A 17,121-nucleotide genomic window follows, 5' to 3' on the forward strand; every position below is an offset into this window, starting at 1 on the left:
TAAGATTGTGTTCTCTTTGCTTCCCCAATTAAACTGAAAAATTGCCATCTTCAAAGCTTTACTGTTCTGAAACCTGAATAACTTTTAAAGGTCACATAATCTTTGCGACTTAAAATGGCTTTAAACATTTTAGGGATTAATAGCTTCCATATGGATACCTGCCTTAAATATGCAGTGTAAAAAAGGGGGTGTCTTTTTTTAATGTAGCTATTTTAGAAATAGATTAAGGTATTTCTACCAAAGTATTTATGTTTCTACAAAGGTTTTAGTACTGCTATCATTCATTAAAGCCCCAGACATTATTACAACGGATAATAGATTAAAAAGGAAACTAGATACCTTTCTTGGATTAAGAATTGCTACTTTTGGCTTTCAGTGAAGGGAAACATTTAAAAACTCAAGTTATCATATTGCAAGTCGTATTTAATTGCAACAGTGACTAGAACCAGATTGTTTTCCTACATGTGTCACAGTTTTCTGAAAAAAAATTAGAATCCTGCTTCAGAACAGGAATTTTAACAAATATGTTTTGGAAGGCCAAATATTTTCTTTGTCTTGGATACAAGAAAAACCGTAGGTCTCTTGCCATGGTGCTGGCTCAGTAGATCAGTCATTACACAGAACGATTGCTGTTAAGGGATGAAATTTTATTGATGTACCGATGTCAGTGTCTTGGAATGCTGAAATGGGTCACTTGATATGCTTCTACCCCTGAGATTTGCAGTAAGGAAATAGTAAGAAGTGACAATCAAATTTAGGTGTCTTGACAACATGCTTGTTTCAAAGTAAAATGGATCCGATCTTAACACACTCTTTTTCACTCCACATGGAATAATTCCCATCAACCTATGCAATGCACGTGGAAAACATAGAACTTTTAAATTCATGTGGACTCCCATCCCCAAACCTATGAAAGCAAGATGCAGGAAGAATCTGCTATCCTGCTCAGATATTTTCTGGGGAAATCCACATGATTTTTGATTACATTATAATGTCTTCCATGTGTATTCCCTCCATAAAGGGATACTTTTAAAATCACTCTTTTGGAGGAAAAGGTTACATCAGAAGAGCCCCAAAGTAATCAACTTGGGTTATTAAACAAAACCACAGAGCATTTTTGAACATTGGTGTTATGTTGGCTTCATTCCAGTCCTTTAATAAAAGCCAATTATAGTGACTTTGCATTTGACGTTAGAAGATCAGCCATCACATTTGAAATATTTAATATGCCAGCCACACCTGGTGGCTTGTTAATTTTTAATTTGCCAATGAGCCCTACAACTTCATCTCTTGTCACCTCCATTTAACGTAGCTTTTTAGATGCTCTGCTTGAAAAGTGGCTTGGTGATGACGACCTGTCCAACATATTTTGCAGTATAAAAGCATTTGTTTAGCTCTTATTCTGCTGTCTTTCTCTCCTCCTTTTTACTCCCTCTCCATCTCATGGTCTAACCACCTTCCTGGCTGGTTTCTTGCTTCTTCCAATAGTGCTAAGCTTTTCAGCATGTCCACCAGACAAAAGAAAGTCCAACATCACCTGGAAAGTTCCATGTTGGGAAAGATTGCTCTCGAAATGCATAGTTACCCAAAGAGAGTCAGGTGACACCACTGCATTCCAAAGAAGGAAAAGCTCCAAAGTCCCCCCTTAAGTGAGAACTTCATTAAAGTAAAGGTAAAGGTACCCCTGCCCGTACGGGCCAGTCTTGCCAGACTCTAGGGTTGTGCGCCCATCTCACTTAAGAGGCCGGGGGCCAGCGCTGTCCGGAGACACTTCCGGGTCACGTGGCCAGCATGACAAACCTGCATCTGGCGAGCCAGCGCAGCACAGGGAAACACGCTGTTTACCTTCCCGCCAGTAAGCGGTCCCTATTTATCTATTTGCACCCGGGGGTGCTTTCGAACTGCTAGGTTGGCAGGCGCTGGGACCGAGCAACGGGAGCACACCCCGCCGCGGGGATTCGAACCGCCGACCTTTCGATCGGCAAGTTCTAGGCACTGAGGCTTTTACCCACAGTGCCACCCGCGTCCCATGAGAACTTCATTAGGACTAGCCAAAAAGTCACAAAAATATGACAAACTCTGGAATTCTTCATCCATCAAACATATTACGGGTGGGATGGGATGAGGGAGACAGGTTGCAAACATGAAAGTGTGCTAGAAGTTGCAATTTGTAGACTCAGTTCCAAGATGGAGAATGCCAGCTAAGTCCCTCCCAGGTGCTAGAGATACCTGGTTGCACACCTGGGATGGCTGTTTCCCCCATTATTTGAGGGAAATGGAAATTTGGTTTGTAACCCAGATCTGTCCTTAACCTTAAATGAAACACAGTGGTTCCTGGGCAGTCTTTATTCTAGCAAAGCCAGGGTTTGATTATGGATTATGCACTAGGTGAAAGAGCCAATGGAAGCTAAATAGTTTGAGGGATTACCTAAGGTTTGGATGGGATGTAACCCTCAGACTGCTGTACATCTTCAAGGGGTAGATTATCTCCTTATGGTTGTAGACTCCAAGCTGAACAGCTAGATTCTGTATTCTCCAAGGCACATAAAAAGCAAAAGTAGTTGTGGTGGTCTGTAAGAAAAAACGGCCACATTTACAGATGAATAAGACCTTCATTAGAATGAACCCCAAAGTCACAAAAATATGTCAAGTTTTCAAGTTCGGGGGACACACACACAATTTATTGTTGCTGCCTGAATACTAAGGCAGAAACTATGTTGCATGCAGCTACATAGAAGCACCGCTTTTTTAAGCATGAAAGCTGCTTTGAGAGGCAGATAAGAACTGAGAAGTGACAGGGGAAACAGGTTCTTAATCTTTCCCTTTCTACACTCCTAATTGCCCCACCCAGCAGCTCCCCCCCTCCATTTAGCATATTTCAAATGTGCATCTGTATCTTGATATGCATCATGTCCCAAAGTGATTATTTTGCAAAGCTTTCAGCTGATAGGGAACAAGCACATTATGAAAGTGGCCCAGAACAAAACGAGGAGGCAAAGATGAAAGTTGCTAACACAGAGAATTGAGATTGCTTACACACAATAACTTGACTAGCAATCCTCACCTTTATTCATTGCAGTTAATTTTTCACTCAAATCCAAATTCATTATAGTTGTTCCTTGTCCTGGTTCTGTGCCAGCTCAGGTAATTCCGACAGTGTTTGGGGATGGTAAAGTACCCCACGTGTGTTTATATTTGCCTTGATTTACCGTCAGGTTATCGTTTTAATGCCATTTAAATAGAACCCTCAATTTCCTCCCCCTCCCCACTTTGCTTTTGACATTCTAATTTGTTAGCATTTTTCATCCATTTATGCAATGCCTGAAGCACACCTTGAGTGCCTGAAGCTACTTTGTTTTAACTAGCATTTGCATTCCTTACATGCTATATTGCAAAAATAAATTTGCATGAGCTGTCACTTTACCATTTTGACAGCCTCTTAATCTGCACCTTCCCACTGCCTCTATGGAGAATAAATAAATGAAATTACATGTTGTACTTGTGAAATCATGTAATGATATCATTAACATATTAGTAGAGTAGTTAGCAAAGAAATTACATAGTGTATTGTTTCTCTTTTAACTACTGGAGAAACAATGAAATTTCTAAACAGTGACAGCGTTTCTTGATGAGCTGCTTAACTTTAAAGTTCAGTATGTTATTGCATTTTTCTAATAATGACTTTGAATGCAGATTTTGCATTAATTGCGTCTTTTATTGATGGTATTCTTCTCTGGATGAAACTGTAAAAATACTAGCTAGGATCAGCACAACAGTTGTGATCAATGTCCACGGAATTTTGGCAGATGTATCTGCTGATGTCACAGTGGCTCTGATGATGCAGATGTGTTAAAGCAATCCATCTTGCACCACATCATAATGGGCAAGCCATTGTTCCATGTAGCTTTAGCATACTAGAAGCTGAGCCTTTTTACAGCCTATGTGAAATTGAAACAACTATTAGGACACTTACAGGACAAGCTTTTTGATACAGCCACCTGTACTTATACATTCAATGTGTTGATACAGATGCCCTCCCATTCCTCTGTAGCTGTTTGTAAGTTAAAAAGCAAGGAAAAGCATTATTAGATAGTGAGTATCTTGAATTGGGATGCGGGTGGCGCTGTGGGTTAAATCACAGAGCCTAGGGCTTGCGGTTTGAATCCCCGCAACGGGGTGAACTCCCGTTGCTCGGTCCCTGCTCCTGCCAACCTAGCAGTTTGAAAGCATGTCAAAGTGCAAGTAGATTAATAGGTACCGCTCTGGCGGGAAGGTAAACGGTGTTTCCGTGCGCTGCTCTGGTTCGCCAGAAGCAGCTTAGTCATGCTGGCCACATGACCCGGAAGCTGTCTGTGGACAAACACCGGCTCCCTCAGCCAATAAAGCGAGATGAGCGCCACAACCCCTGAGTCGGTCATGACTGGGCCTAATGGTCAGGGGTCCCTTTACCTTTACCTTATCTTGAATATGCTCCATGTTGTTTGCCTGTTGTCTGTTCAGGATGAATGTGCTGAGTTACACCTGTGTTAGAGTACAGAAGGAGATGAGTCTCATGGTTCTGGTAGAGGCTTTTAAAATTTCCTTGTTATTTGCATTGTATAAATGACTTCTTAAGAATCGCTATTATGGGGAAATCTGGTCCTTGTGCTATAGATGACTAGATCTGGAGGGACCTAGGATTGCCTCCCCCCGCCCTTTTTTAAAAAAATCTGAATGTTTGCTGAAGAGCCTTCACTTTTTGAAAGCTGTTTTGTACCGTGCATATTCCTGTATTTGAAGTTGTTGGAACTGGGGAAGGGCTCTAGCAACTCCGGAAACTTGTTACTCACAGCATGCATGTGTGGCACATTGCATGAATGGTCCAAATTGGACTGGCAGGCATCCGTGCATCTGTAGTGGAGCAGGGGTGCCATCTCGGCCTCAGGACTGTGGGTGCCCATTGCCTCCACGCAGATGTGCAGCATCACACGCACTACATACAGCTGTGTTCGTGTGAAGTCATATGTCTGCCTGGAGGTAGCAGCAGCTTCTCTTCCTCCAACTCTCTGCAGCCAGCGAGGCACCGTTTCCGGGGGGGGGGAGGCCTTGGACGTGGAGGCAGAGTCTATCCACACCCGAGGCTCCCACTCCTGGAAAAGGGTGTCTCATTGGCTGGCTGCAGTGAGTGGAGCCGAACAGCTTCTCTCTTGGAGGCAGCACCACAGAGGCTGGCTGGCTGCCCCTCTCTGGCGTGGCTGATTGACTTTGTGGGTGCCCAGCCCCCACAGTTATATTATTGTGGGTGCCCAAGCACCCATGCCCCCTGGAGCTGGCTATATATTGGAGCCTATCAGGTTGCAGAACTATATTATATATATATTTGGCTTATTCCACCATGGGTGAAGCTGTAGTTTTTCAATTACCGTATTTTTCGCCCTATAGGGCGCACCGGCCCATAGGGCGCACCTAGGTTTTTTTTGGGGGGGGGGAATAAAGGAAAAAAGGCAGCCCGAGCTTCCCTCGACCCCAGCCCCCAGAACAGGCTGCTATCCGCAAGCCTAGGGAGCCCAGGCGGGAACTCCCGCGGTTTCGGGCTGCAGGCTGCTGTCCGCAAGCCTTGGGAGCCCGGCGGGGACTCCCGCCGGGCTCCCAAGGCTTGCAGATAGCTTCCTGAAGCCTGCATTCTCCCCATAGGATGCACACACATTTCCCCTTCATTTTTGGAGGGGAAAAAGTGCGTCCTATAGGACGAAAAATACGGTAGATTGATATTGTGACAGAAATCGTCGACATCTCTGATGTCACTTTTTGTACATTAATTTTTTATCCCACCTTTCCACCAGTTGGCATTCAAGGCAGCTAACGACAGTAAAACACAAAGTAAAGATTGAAACGTGACAGGCAAAATTTCAGTTTGTAAAGTTTCAACTAACTTTTGCAAGAAGCTTTGAGGACTTACCTTCTGCTGCTATTAGATCACAAGGATCAAACATCTATTTCTATATGGAATATCTCCACTGATACTTAAACATCCACCACTGACTTCTACTAATAAATGATATATAGATGCAAAAATCACTGAGAGCTGAAGTACTCTTACCTTGCTTCCTGTGGCAGATAAGAAGTGCCCCTAGGATGTTTTGATATTTTACTTACTTTTCTAAGCCATAAATGATGGACATATCTACATGTAGGCAGGCAATTCAGTAAAAATTGTTCTGGATTGCAAAATTTTCTGTAAGATTGCCTCAAACACTGAGGTTGCAGTGTGTAAATTTCCTTGGGAATTAGCCCTATTGCATTCACTGTTTGGAGGGAGGGTGAAGTGCCATTAACATGCAAAATAGTAATTGGTTAGTAAGACCTTTCTAAATTAAATGTAAATGATGTTAAATGCCAATGTTTATGAATCGTATAATGGCTTAGGTAGGCAAAAGAAGATGCTCTATTAGTTCAGACATACAGAATGGAAAATGTTAGAATGACAATAATGAATGACTTTTTAAACAGATATTACTGGGTCTTTATATTGTTTACTGGTTTGCCACGCTTTGGGAATGCTTAGCAGGAGTTGAAGATCTGCCATTTTAAAGACAGCCTCGCCTTACATGCTTTCTGTCTCCCATAGTCAAATGCTGTTAAGCTCTGTCATGTTTGCAGGCTTTTATAGCAGAAGCCTGTAACAGACTGCAGTTTTGATGGAGTGCAATGACAGAGCAGCCTTAAAATACCATAAAGTGCAGAGAGAGTTGTACATGGTGCTGTGAACTGAATCTTTTCTGGATCAAATGATCAGCCATATGTGTCTCACTTATGGGACTTAAAGGAGAGGAAACTTACCCTATTGCTAACACCGCATGAAAATTGCAGCATTAGGGAATATTGACCAGATGTTTCAATCCGAACAAACAGCTTGTGATTCGGGGGGGGACGACTTTCTTGCTTTGATCACAGACACCTTGAAGGAAAAAGTAATTGAATAGAGGCTGTCAGAGTTCATCATTGTCAATAAACTTTCACTTAACCTTTATCACCTGTTTTAGATACTGTTGTAGATATAAGCTGATAGGCATATGTTTAGCGTTTGAAATTTTACCCAACAGATAAGAGAGATCTCCAACCGTAGTCTTTAGTCGCTATTCAGATGTTGATATGCATGAAATTTGAATGAACAGCTTATAGCTGGGATGGAGAAACAGACTTGATCGTGTGTGTATGAAGCAGCAGAACTGATTAGAACCTACAATGTAAGATGCTCTGAAACTTTAAAGCATGTATTTATAGTACTATGAAATACATACTAAGATCTATTGTTATTCATTCCTAATCTCTTAATACCTAATCACTACTAATATTCAGAACATGGATTTTATTTATTTTATTTACAAAATTTCTAGACAGCTTGATGTTAAACAGTGTCTAAGTAGTATACAATATCAATAAAAGCATGACAAATTAAATAATGAAACACAAGAGCATGTTATAAAATCATTTAATATATCATAAAATGTAAACAGTGAAATACATCAGAAGAGGTACAAAGTCACAGAACTTAAAACAAAAAACCTAACCTTGATGGTCAGGAAAGGCCAGGATGGGGGGGGGGGGAAGAAGTATTTGAAGCTACATGAATTCCAAACAAAAGCATGTTTAGAAAGGTAGCAATTTTCAGCATGAGCAGCCATTTTGATCTCAGTGTCAAGGCTGAATGATGGGAGTGAAGACGCTCCTTCACGTATGCAGGGCCAAGGCCATTTACGAAAGGTGATACAGAGCATTTGGTCCTTGGTGCTTCAGCCAAAGTGACTTTTGGATGGGGAGCACTTCACAGTGTGCTCCATCCATCTTAGGCATCCAGCTGTTGATCAGCAGATCAACTTGTGAACATCCCACCTGAGTCCAGCACAGGAGTATCTTCTATTCACTGGACTCATCTGAAGGGTGTGTCTCAATACTGCTTCCTGGACCAAGGGCCACACCCTGTTGTGTGGCTGGAACGCCTAAAAGTTCAGGATGATCCATTGCCCACACCATACCTTCAGTTCCTTTTTCTTTCCAAAGTTAGTCCCACCTAGGGCCAGAATGCCACTCCTTCAGGTGAATCCAGTGGACCTTTTTGACTTGTTAAAATAATCTGTAGCATTTGTGGGGCCTAACCATCTCTGGTGATGACACAAGAGCAGAAATGGAGTGGATAAGAATTGGTTTTAACATGGAGGAGGCCTGCATGGATTTTCTTAGGACAGCACTGAGCAAACCATTGTGTGGTTGGTTGGTTGGTTGGTTGGTTGGTTGGTTGGTTGGTTGGTTTATAAGATATATTATTTATTATTTTATAAAATTTATACACTTTTTTTTAAAAAAACAAACCCTTCAAAGTGTTTTACAAAAAGATAAAACAATAAAATCAAGGGGGGAATTCACAACAATACTTTAAAACAAAAGTTCAAATACTAAAACAGATCAAAATTACCTCTACTTTCTAAGCATCCAAACTTGTCCAAACAGGAATGTTGAAGGTTTTTGGTTGAAGGATTTAACTGCTAATGTAAAAGGGAAATACTGTCTACTCATGGCTTAAAATCTAATAAAGCTGAAGAATTCTCCAATAAAAAAAGAATAATAATATCCATTTTGTCAGTGTTATAAGAATTTTAAGGTGTGTGTGTGTATATGTGTGTGTGTGTGTGTGTGAGAGAGAGAGAGAGAGAGAGAGATAAATGTTCATCACTGTATATATAAACCACATGTCTGAAACACCACAGAAAAAGTCCTGAAACCATTTTGTCCCTCCCAAATTGACCTCAAATATTTCTCTGCAAGGTCAAAGGAAAATGGAAAAGCCTCCCCATTGTCTTTTCATTCACAAATCCTGTCTTAAGGGTATGTCTGTGTATGAATAGGGTGAGCCTGTGACCTGGCTCAGGAACTATGTATTTATCATTACAAAAGACTGGCCAGGCTCCCCATGTAATCCAATCAAGTGACCATTAAGAGGTAATCTGCCAGACAGGTGATAAACAACGCACTCAGATTTCTGTTGTAGACCGCTTTTTCTGTGATGCATGTATGATGTATCTGGGGGTGGTCTTGGATTGTTTTGCAGTTTTGTTTAGCAGTTTAGCTGAACTGCTGGTTTTGCATTTTTAGAGTATAAGTCCAAAAATGTATGTTTGCTAAAGATCTATTGTTTTGCATATAATCGGTAATATTTTATTTGTATTTTCCTAAGCTACATCAGTATGTCTATTTTACTCTTATTTCATACCGCTTTATTGTAATAAAATAAAATAAATTGAACCCTCAAAACTTTGATAGACTAAAGCTACAATCTTCACCATGCATACTCAGAAATAAGTTTTGTTACATTCAGCTGGGCTTCCTCCCAGGTAAGTGTGGTTAGAATTGCAGTTTTAAGTTAGCCTTAAATTGGACTACAACTGGACTGATGGGAGCTGGAGTCCAGCAATATCAGGAGGGTCCCAGGCTGAGGCAGGTTGAACTTAAAAGATTTAAAGTCCATCTGGATTTGAAGGAATTCAAAGGTATTATTGGATTCTCATTTTACATATAACAACAACAATTTGATTCCAAGCAATTGAAGTGAATTGGTTTTTCCTTCTTTGTCTCTGACTGCAGTGGATGATCCAGAGCCCTTATAAAGCTGCAACGTTTTTTGGGTGCATCGGAACGGATAAGTTTGGTGCAATTTTGAAGAAGAAAGCGGAAGAAGCTCATGTGGATGCCCATTATTATGAGCAGAGCGAAGAGCCAACTGGAACCTGTGCTGCCTGCATCACAAGTGACAACAGGTCATATATCTCCTTGGGATACAAAAACCTCTGCCATATTCCAGGTCAAAATTCCTATTTTGACATGGAATATGGCAGATGTCTGCAGCTGCATTTGCAAGCCAAACTGAGATGTTTGTGACTTCAAGTCCCTTCTCCTTTCCATTTGTGCTGTTGACAATCTCTTCTTCTTGCTACTCTTCCCCATCTTTACAAATTTGCCTCTGTGTAATCAACCAACGTGATTGACGCGGGTGGCGCTGTGGGTTAAACCACAGAGCCTAGGACTTGCCCATCAGAAGGTCGGCGGTTCGAATCCCCGTGACGGAGTGAGCTCCCGTTGCTCGGTCCCTGCTCCTGCCAACCTAGCAGTTCGAAAGCACGCAGTGCAAGTAGATAAATAGGTACCGCTCCGGCGGGAAGGTAAAAGGCGTTTCCGTGCACTGCTCTGGTTCGCCAGAAGCGGCTTAGTCATGCTGGCCACATGACCCGGAAGCTGTACGCTGGCTCCCTCAGCCAATAAAGCGAGATGAGCACCGCAACCCCAGAGTTGGTCACGACTGGACCTAATGGTCATGGGTCCCTTTACCTTTTAATCAACCAATAGCATCAGCATCAAAAGCAGCACCTTGCTTCCCTGCTTCTTCCCAATTAGCATTACTAGAAAGTTCTCTTGAAACTTCCACTCCCATATCTGTAGGTGGTTTTCGGAAAGCTGGCATAAGTGGCTAGGAGACTGAGGTACAAATCCACAAGTCCCCAGTTTGAACCTCTTCCCTCTCCTGCACATAAACTGAACTGGTGGCCTTAGTCAGAGCAGCCTCTCAGCTCCAGTGCCCCCTCCCATCAACAATATGGAAATAAAACTGACCTACATCACAGGTTGTTGTAAGGGTTGCAAGAAGGAACGGTATCTGAAGCAGCTTGCTAAGTAAATTCTAAGTATTATTATTAGTTTGCAGGAGCGAAAGGAATGAAGAGATTGTGGATCAGTTGTTCCATCTGATCATGTTGACTTCTTTTTGTCATTTTAGGTCTCTTGTTGCTAACCTGGCTGCTGCCAACTGTTATAAAAAGGAAAAGCATCTTGACATAGAAAAGAACTGGAACTTGGTGGAAAAAGCTCAAGTTTATTATATTGCGGTAGGTTTGCTTAATTTTGCACCTGCGTTCAACACTTTGACCATTTACAAACCAGTTGCATCGAGTACAGGATATATTTTGTGGGTGCTAAAAGTGACTCTTCCGTTGCACTGGGTCTTGATTAATTGACATGAATGTTGACTTACTTTAATTCACTTAAGTAGAACTCAGGAAGCTATTTTGAATCAAATTCAGCATTTGAACTCCTAACTGTACATCGCATTTACATTTTTATGTATGCCTTACTTTTGAGCAGTTTCTTGAAATCTGCAGGGGTGCCAATACCTGCCATCTTCTAGCACTGTGGTTCTCAACCTTTTTGGTATTGCAACACACAAGTCCAAATTTATTTAGTATTGTCACAGGAATTTTGGACAATGATCAGAAAGCAAAAAATTACTTAATGCTTCCATTAATGTGGAATTCATATTTATATTACTTACAAACTTATTCAGGGTTGTTGTTTTCTTAATGGGAATGTAAGAATAGCTGTCACCTGATCACAGGTTATTACTTCATAAGCCATTAAAAATTTACTTTAAAACATACACTTATAAAAGCTGTATTATTAGCTATAATATTTTTAATAGCTTTATTCACAATAAAGTCCATTTGGGCAAATATCAAACTGGAACGTGTCCAGAGGAGGGCAACCAAAATGGTCAAAGGCCTGGAAACGATGCCTTATGAGGAATGGCTAAGGGAGCCGGGCATGTTTAGCCTGGAGAAGAGGAGGTTAAGGGGTGATATGATAGCCATGTTCAAATGTATAAAAGGATGTCATATAGAGGAGGGAGAAAGGTTGTTTTCTGCTGCTCCAGAGAAGCGGACACGGAGCAATGGATCCAAACTACAAGAAAGAAGATTCCACCTAAACATTAGGAAGAACTTCCTGACAGTAAGAGCTGTTCGACAGTGGAATTTGCTGCCAAGGAGTGTGGTGGAGTCTCCTCCTTTGGAGGTCTTTAAGCGGAGGCTTGACAACCATATGTCGGGAGTGCTCTGATGGTGTTTCCTGCTTGGCAGGGGGTTGGACTCGATGGCCCTTGTGGTCTATTCCAACTCTATGATTCTATGATCAGTGGGATAGCTAAACAAGTAGGTCAATGTGGCGTTTGATGGTTGTCACACATAGCCACAGATCATTACTGAGGTATATAGCCTGCTGCAGTATTTTGTCATTATTATTATTATTATTATTATTATTATTATTATTACAATTTATATACCACCCTATACCTGAAAGTCTCAGGACAGTTCACAGAATAAAATCATACAAGTCAGTAGTGAAAAACCTAGCATGCAAATATAGGCGCTACCAAATAGCAGCACAGATAGTGCTTCATCAGCAGGCTCAGGGTACTCAATAATAACTGAGTTGGTAACATGAAGCCAAAATTTGAATAAGCTCACTGCCAAAAATATAAGACTCTAGCCTTTCTGACACTTGGTTACAATTGTCTACACAGCATTACAATATGCCAGCAAAACAAAAAGCTGTTAAAGGTATTTATCATACCAACTAAGGATTAAGAGCAATAATTGTTTGGAGTTAACTTTCAAAGCCATGACCCTCTTGCACAGGCTTTGCAACCCAATTGAAGTCGTGACCCACATGTTGGAAACACTGTTCTAGTGAAGCCGAGGAGGAAATGCTCAGAATTCATTCTACGGATATTTTACTCTCGCCCAAGATAGACGGAAACCCAATTCACATATTTATGTAGACTTGCATTCTGGTGTGCTATAAATTGCAGATTTGTGTTTCCCTTGCTGTGATGTTGTTAATGCTGATCACAATTAACAAGTATAGGAGGCAGCTATGGCAGATTAAAGAACGTAATGTGCGTATAATATATGGATTCTGTATGACAGCTGCTGCCATCCTGTTACCTGAGCCATGTGGGAACAGCTGGTGAGAAGTGTAGAAAATGGATTATCCGGGAGAAACAAATTCATTTTAAAAAAGAAGTTATTTCCTCCAGTTAGTGTTAATGTCTCCTGCAGCCTGTTATTGTGCAGCGCTCTGGATTTTCCATGGTGTTGGTTGTTGATTCTTGCATATGGCCAAAGCTCCATCAATAATTGTAAAGCAAATGCTTATCCTGCAAAGATCATACGCAGCACAGAACATCAACCGCTTCTGCCATATGCTCGAGACATCTTTTCAGAATATATATTTCCACAGTAGCCTGTTCATTTTTAATTTATGCTCTTCCCCCTCCCGCCGGCCTGTTTTCTCATTTCAAAATTACTGTATCTTGGTCTGCTCTGAATGGCACGCTTGGGACTGAATGCAATGAGCTAAAAACTGTAAGAAGACTTAGAAAGTTTTGAAATGAAGAAGAAGAATGGGTGGGAGGGGGAGAGGAATGGTAGGCATAACTGTTCTTCAGGAACCAGCTGCAGGGGTACCTACAGAATCTTACTGCACCTCCATACGTGCTAACCTTTCTCCCTGCAGCCCTGTACAGCCCCCTGTTAAACAGAAGTCTGTGGCACAGCGGGGTGGACCAGGTATGGCTGGAATTGGGTCCCACATAAACACTTGTATTGTAGTACACAACAGATCTTTCCTGTATCATCCTTCCCATCGCAGCCCCTTTCACCTCCTGAAAAATCTTTGCGTGGACGCGAGTCCCCCAAACCCTGGGCGGCCCCCATGTGGAATAACGACTCAAGACAACGTACTATGGGATTAAAATTGGCCACAACTTTATTATGTTTCAGATGTGGGTAGACCTTGGTAGATCAGATGTGGGTAGACCTTGGTAGATCCTCCCCATGTTGTGTGGGCAGGTAATCCCTCCCCCTACCTGGGCTGATCACCTTGGCAACACCTCCCCAGGCCGGGATTGGGTAACTGGCTGAGGTAGGCGGAGACCTCCAGGTATTCCACCTGGGGAAGGCAAAGCCAAGCCTGTGTTAATGGTGCCGTATAGGGTCCAGGGGGCTGCGCGCGACCACGCAAAGGCACCCCCCATTTAATGTGGGGAGTGATCATTGTGGGGCGGGGGCTTCTGAGTTGTGTTGGAAATAGCATGGAGTTGTTAATGGGAGAAGAGAATTGGAGGGGACTTGTGGGGAGCACCTTGTGTGAGCCACAGTCCATGATGTTCTGAAGGGACCTCCCTCTTGGGAGCTGCTCTTTGGTGGGGAGGGGGGTGCCTGAGACTGCAGTGGGAAGGAAGAGGCAGAAAAGCCCCACTGGACCCAAGCCAGCCACTTTGTCCCCTTGGGTGGAAAAGAAATCTGATACATAGCATTTGGCAGGTGTTGCTCCTCATTTTCCTCAACATGCGGCAGACAGTGGACCTTTTTTATATTTAAGTGCTATCATAGTATTCATGAGAAATTATCAGATTATTTTCCTGCGGCTGCTGCAAACTTTAAATTGCCGGTAAACTTGCTTTTGCTGGCTATCTAGGGAGGCACGGGCATTTGTCCTTTTCTCGTGTGATTTTTTAAAATAAAAGAATGCATTATTAGAGCACTTACAGAGACAGTCTAGCTGCAGCAGCCCAGCAACAACAGCAGTGCCATTTTTCACAAAGAAAATGTTGAACAAGAGCCAAATGTTTGGTGGCAGAGTCTGTTGCTAGGAAATCAAGGTCCTGAGGCGATTAATGACAAAGCAAGCAATAACAAGAAGGCAGAATTACAGATTTAAAAGAGAGGGGGAAACTGGTTGGCGTTATAATTACCCAAAGAAATCTGCACTCATTAAATAGGCTGTTTTTATGATTGACTTTAATTGGAGGTTAGTGCAGATATTTAGCTCCTTTCCCACCCCTTTAAACACATGCGTGCACATAATCCGTAAAACTGCAGGCTTGTTTTTCTAAGCATCGCAAGGAGCTTGCCCTGTAATTTGATCCCCACTGACAGATGCATTTTCTATGCTGCCATTTTGAATTAACCTATTGTGCAACAATTTTCCTCAGCTCTGTTGAATAAAACATCAAGTCCTATTACCTCAGATGGATTTGATAGAGTAAAAGAATGTACTTCTAGATGAAGAAGGCAGTTTGCAGAGACTCTGGTGCTTTGAACTCTGCCGACAAGCCCCAATAATTTGTGGTGTATGCATAAAGCATGAGAGACAAGGAGAGAGAGAGAGTGTGCATGTGTGATTCTTTGTTGAAAGTTTGCTGTTCAGAAACTGCCCAAGGAGTAGTAAGATTTTCAAAGACAGTATGCCAAATATGTTTTGGAAGCTCAGTTATTAGCTTTTTTAAACAGTTGCACAAATTCTTTATTTTTGTATTAACTGTTATAAAACTCCTCTTGCAACATATACCCTCACTTTCACATCTCTGTTCGTAGAACGTCTTGGAATTTATTTCTTAAACGCTTTTATGGATCTGTGATTTAGAAACATACTTACTCTCACGTTCTGCCCTTTCTGCTTTTTTTTAAACAACTTCATTTGCGGTGCATCATCATTCATTTTTACTGCTGCACCGCGGGCGACTCCACGCCCTGTTACTAGTATTAAGGAAGACATGACAACCTGTGCAAAATTATTGTGAGTGAATATATGGGGGAAATATATAATAGCAGAATTCTCCAGATGTTTAATCAAATACTGGAACAATAGAGCCTCTGCAAATTCTGTCCAGCCATATTGGCATGTTGCTAATCAGATGCCTGTGCCAAGCTGTCTGCTTTGTTAAATACCCAGATTCCCCGAGGCAAGAAGACAGCTGCTATAACTACTATGAAATTTGCTAGCTCAATCTATTTCTGCTACCCTTGGGCTATCAAACTACAGTTAATTTAGACCACCCCAACACATATACTTTGGGGGATTTTTTTTTCAAAGTGTTTATAATTAAAATGATAAAACATCATTATTACTCTGAAGATAGTTGTGTACGCTTTTGCATTTGACAGATACCTACAGAGATGAACGCAGCGTGTCATCTTTCTTGGCATAATGTTTCTTTATCTATCAAGCGCCCACCCCAATTCTATAGATACGTAAATGCATTCCATGCACATGGGAGAGGCAAAAGGCTAGTCTTTATTTCATTAGGAAGATGCTGAAACTCAGATCTATTGGTAATGAGCTGCTTTAACTGCATAACACTGGATGACTGAAAACAGTCCTCCCAGGCAGGGAAACTTCAATACATAAATCCATGTTGATGCAGACTGTTCTTCCATATTTCGTAAGAATACTTTTCTTGGGTAATGAAGTCTGTAAGGCAAGAAATCTAAAGTTGCATTTTAAAAACCTGATCTGATTTATCACTCTTATTTTAATGTACAGTGGTACCTCAGCTTACATACGCTTCAGGTTACAGACTCCGCTAACCAAGAAATAGTGCTTCAGGTTAAGAACTTTGCTTCAGGATGAGAACAGAAATTGTGCTCTGACGGCGCGGCAGCAGCAGGAGGCCCATTAGCTAAAGTGGTGCTTCAGGTTAAGAACAGTTTCAGGTTAAGAACGGACCTCCGGAACGAATTAAGTACTTAACCTGAGGTACCACTGTAAATTTAAAAAATAAATCTTTGTACACCTAGAAGGGAATGGGGATGAGAGAGTCAACTTTGAAGAAAGTTGCCACTGTTGCTCTTCTACTAGTCAAACTTAATTAAGTGTCAATCATATGAAAAAGGAGAAATGCGTCCACACCAGATTTCTTGATTCGTACAGCCAAAGCTGCTCATCTTTTGTTGATTCTTGTTCATGGGCTTTTTATGAACTCTGACATGTTATTAAGGTTATCTGCTTTCTAGTCTTATTTAAAGGAGAAATGGTTTGGGGATAATGCAGACATAGACTCCAGAAGTCTCCAGTTCAAATTGTATTGTAGCAGAACTTTGGCTGTATTCAAGCTTCCCTTCATTTGCAGGATTTTCCCTTGGGTGAAAACAGGAGAGAAGATCTGGGTTTCATAGTCTCTACCCTACATTTTACTCCCTTATCCCCAGGCATGTCCAAAGGCCGTTTTGGGGGCCCAATTTAACTTTGGGGTTAAATCCTTTAAAAAATTGTAAAAAAGCTCAACAACTCCTAAAAAAAGCTCATGCTCACTTCATCAATCCTGGCCCTCTTTGAAAAAAGTTTGGTATTAAAGAAACTGGGGAAATACTTTTTAATCTGAATGCTAGATCTCCTCAGTCAGTAAGTATTTTCTCCATAATGTCTGTCCCAACATCTAACACTATTTGTGCTGACATCATGTGGTGTCTACAGTAG

At 41.6% G+C, this 17,121-nt stretch overlaps 1 protein-coding gene across 3 annotated transcripts in view; it reads left to right on the forward strand.

Annotated features, from left to right (window-relative positions):
- The window catches only part of ADK (adenosine kinase), a 196,243-nt gene that overhangs the window by 75,632 nt on the left and 103,490 nt on the right, over nucleotides 1-17,121 (forward strand). For all 3 annotated transcript variants that reach the window (XM_053388069.1, XM_053388068.1, XM_053388070.1), the window contains exons 5-6: nucleotides 9,619-9,791; nucleotides 10,805-10,913. In XM_053388069.1, the coding sequence (XP_053244044.1) occupies nucleotides 9,619-9,791; nucleotides 10,805-10,913 (282 nt within the window). The remainder of the gene's footprint in view (nucleotides 1-9,618; nucleotides 9,792-10,804; nucleotides 10,914-17,121) is intronic.

The sequence above is a fragment of the Podarcis raffonei genome, chromosome 5 (genome assembly GCF_027172205.1).
Source record: "Podarcis raffonei isolate rPodRaf1 chromosome 5, rPodRaf1.pri, whole genome shotgun sequence".
In the NCBI taxonomy this organism is placed as follows: domain Eukaryota; kingdom Metazoa; phylum Chordata; class Lepidosauria; order Squamata; family Lacertidae; genus Podarcis; species Podarcis raffonei.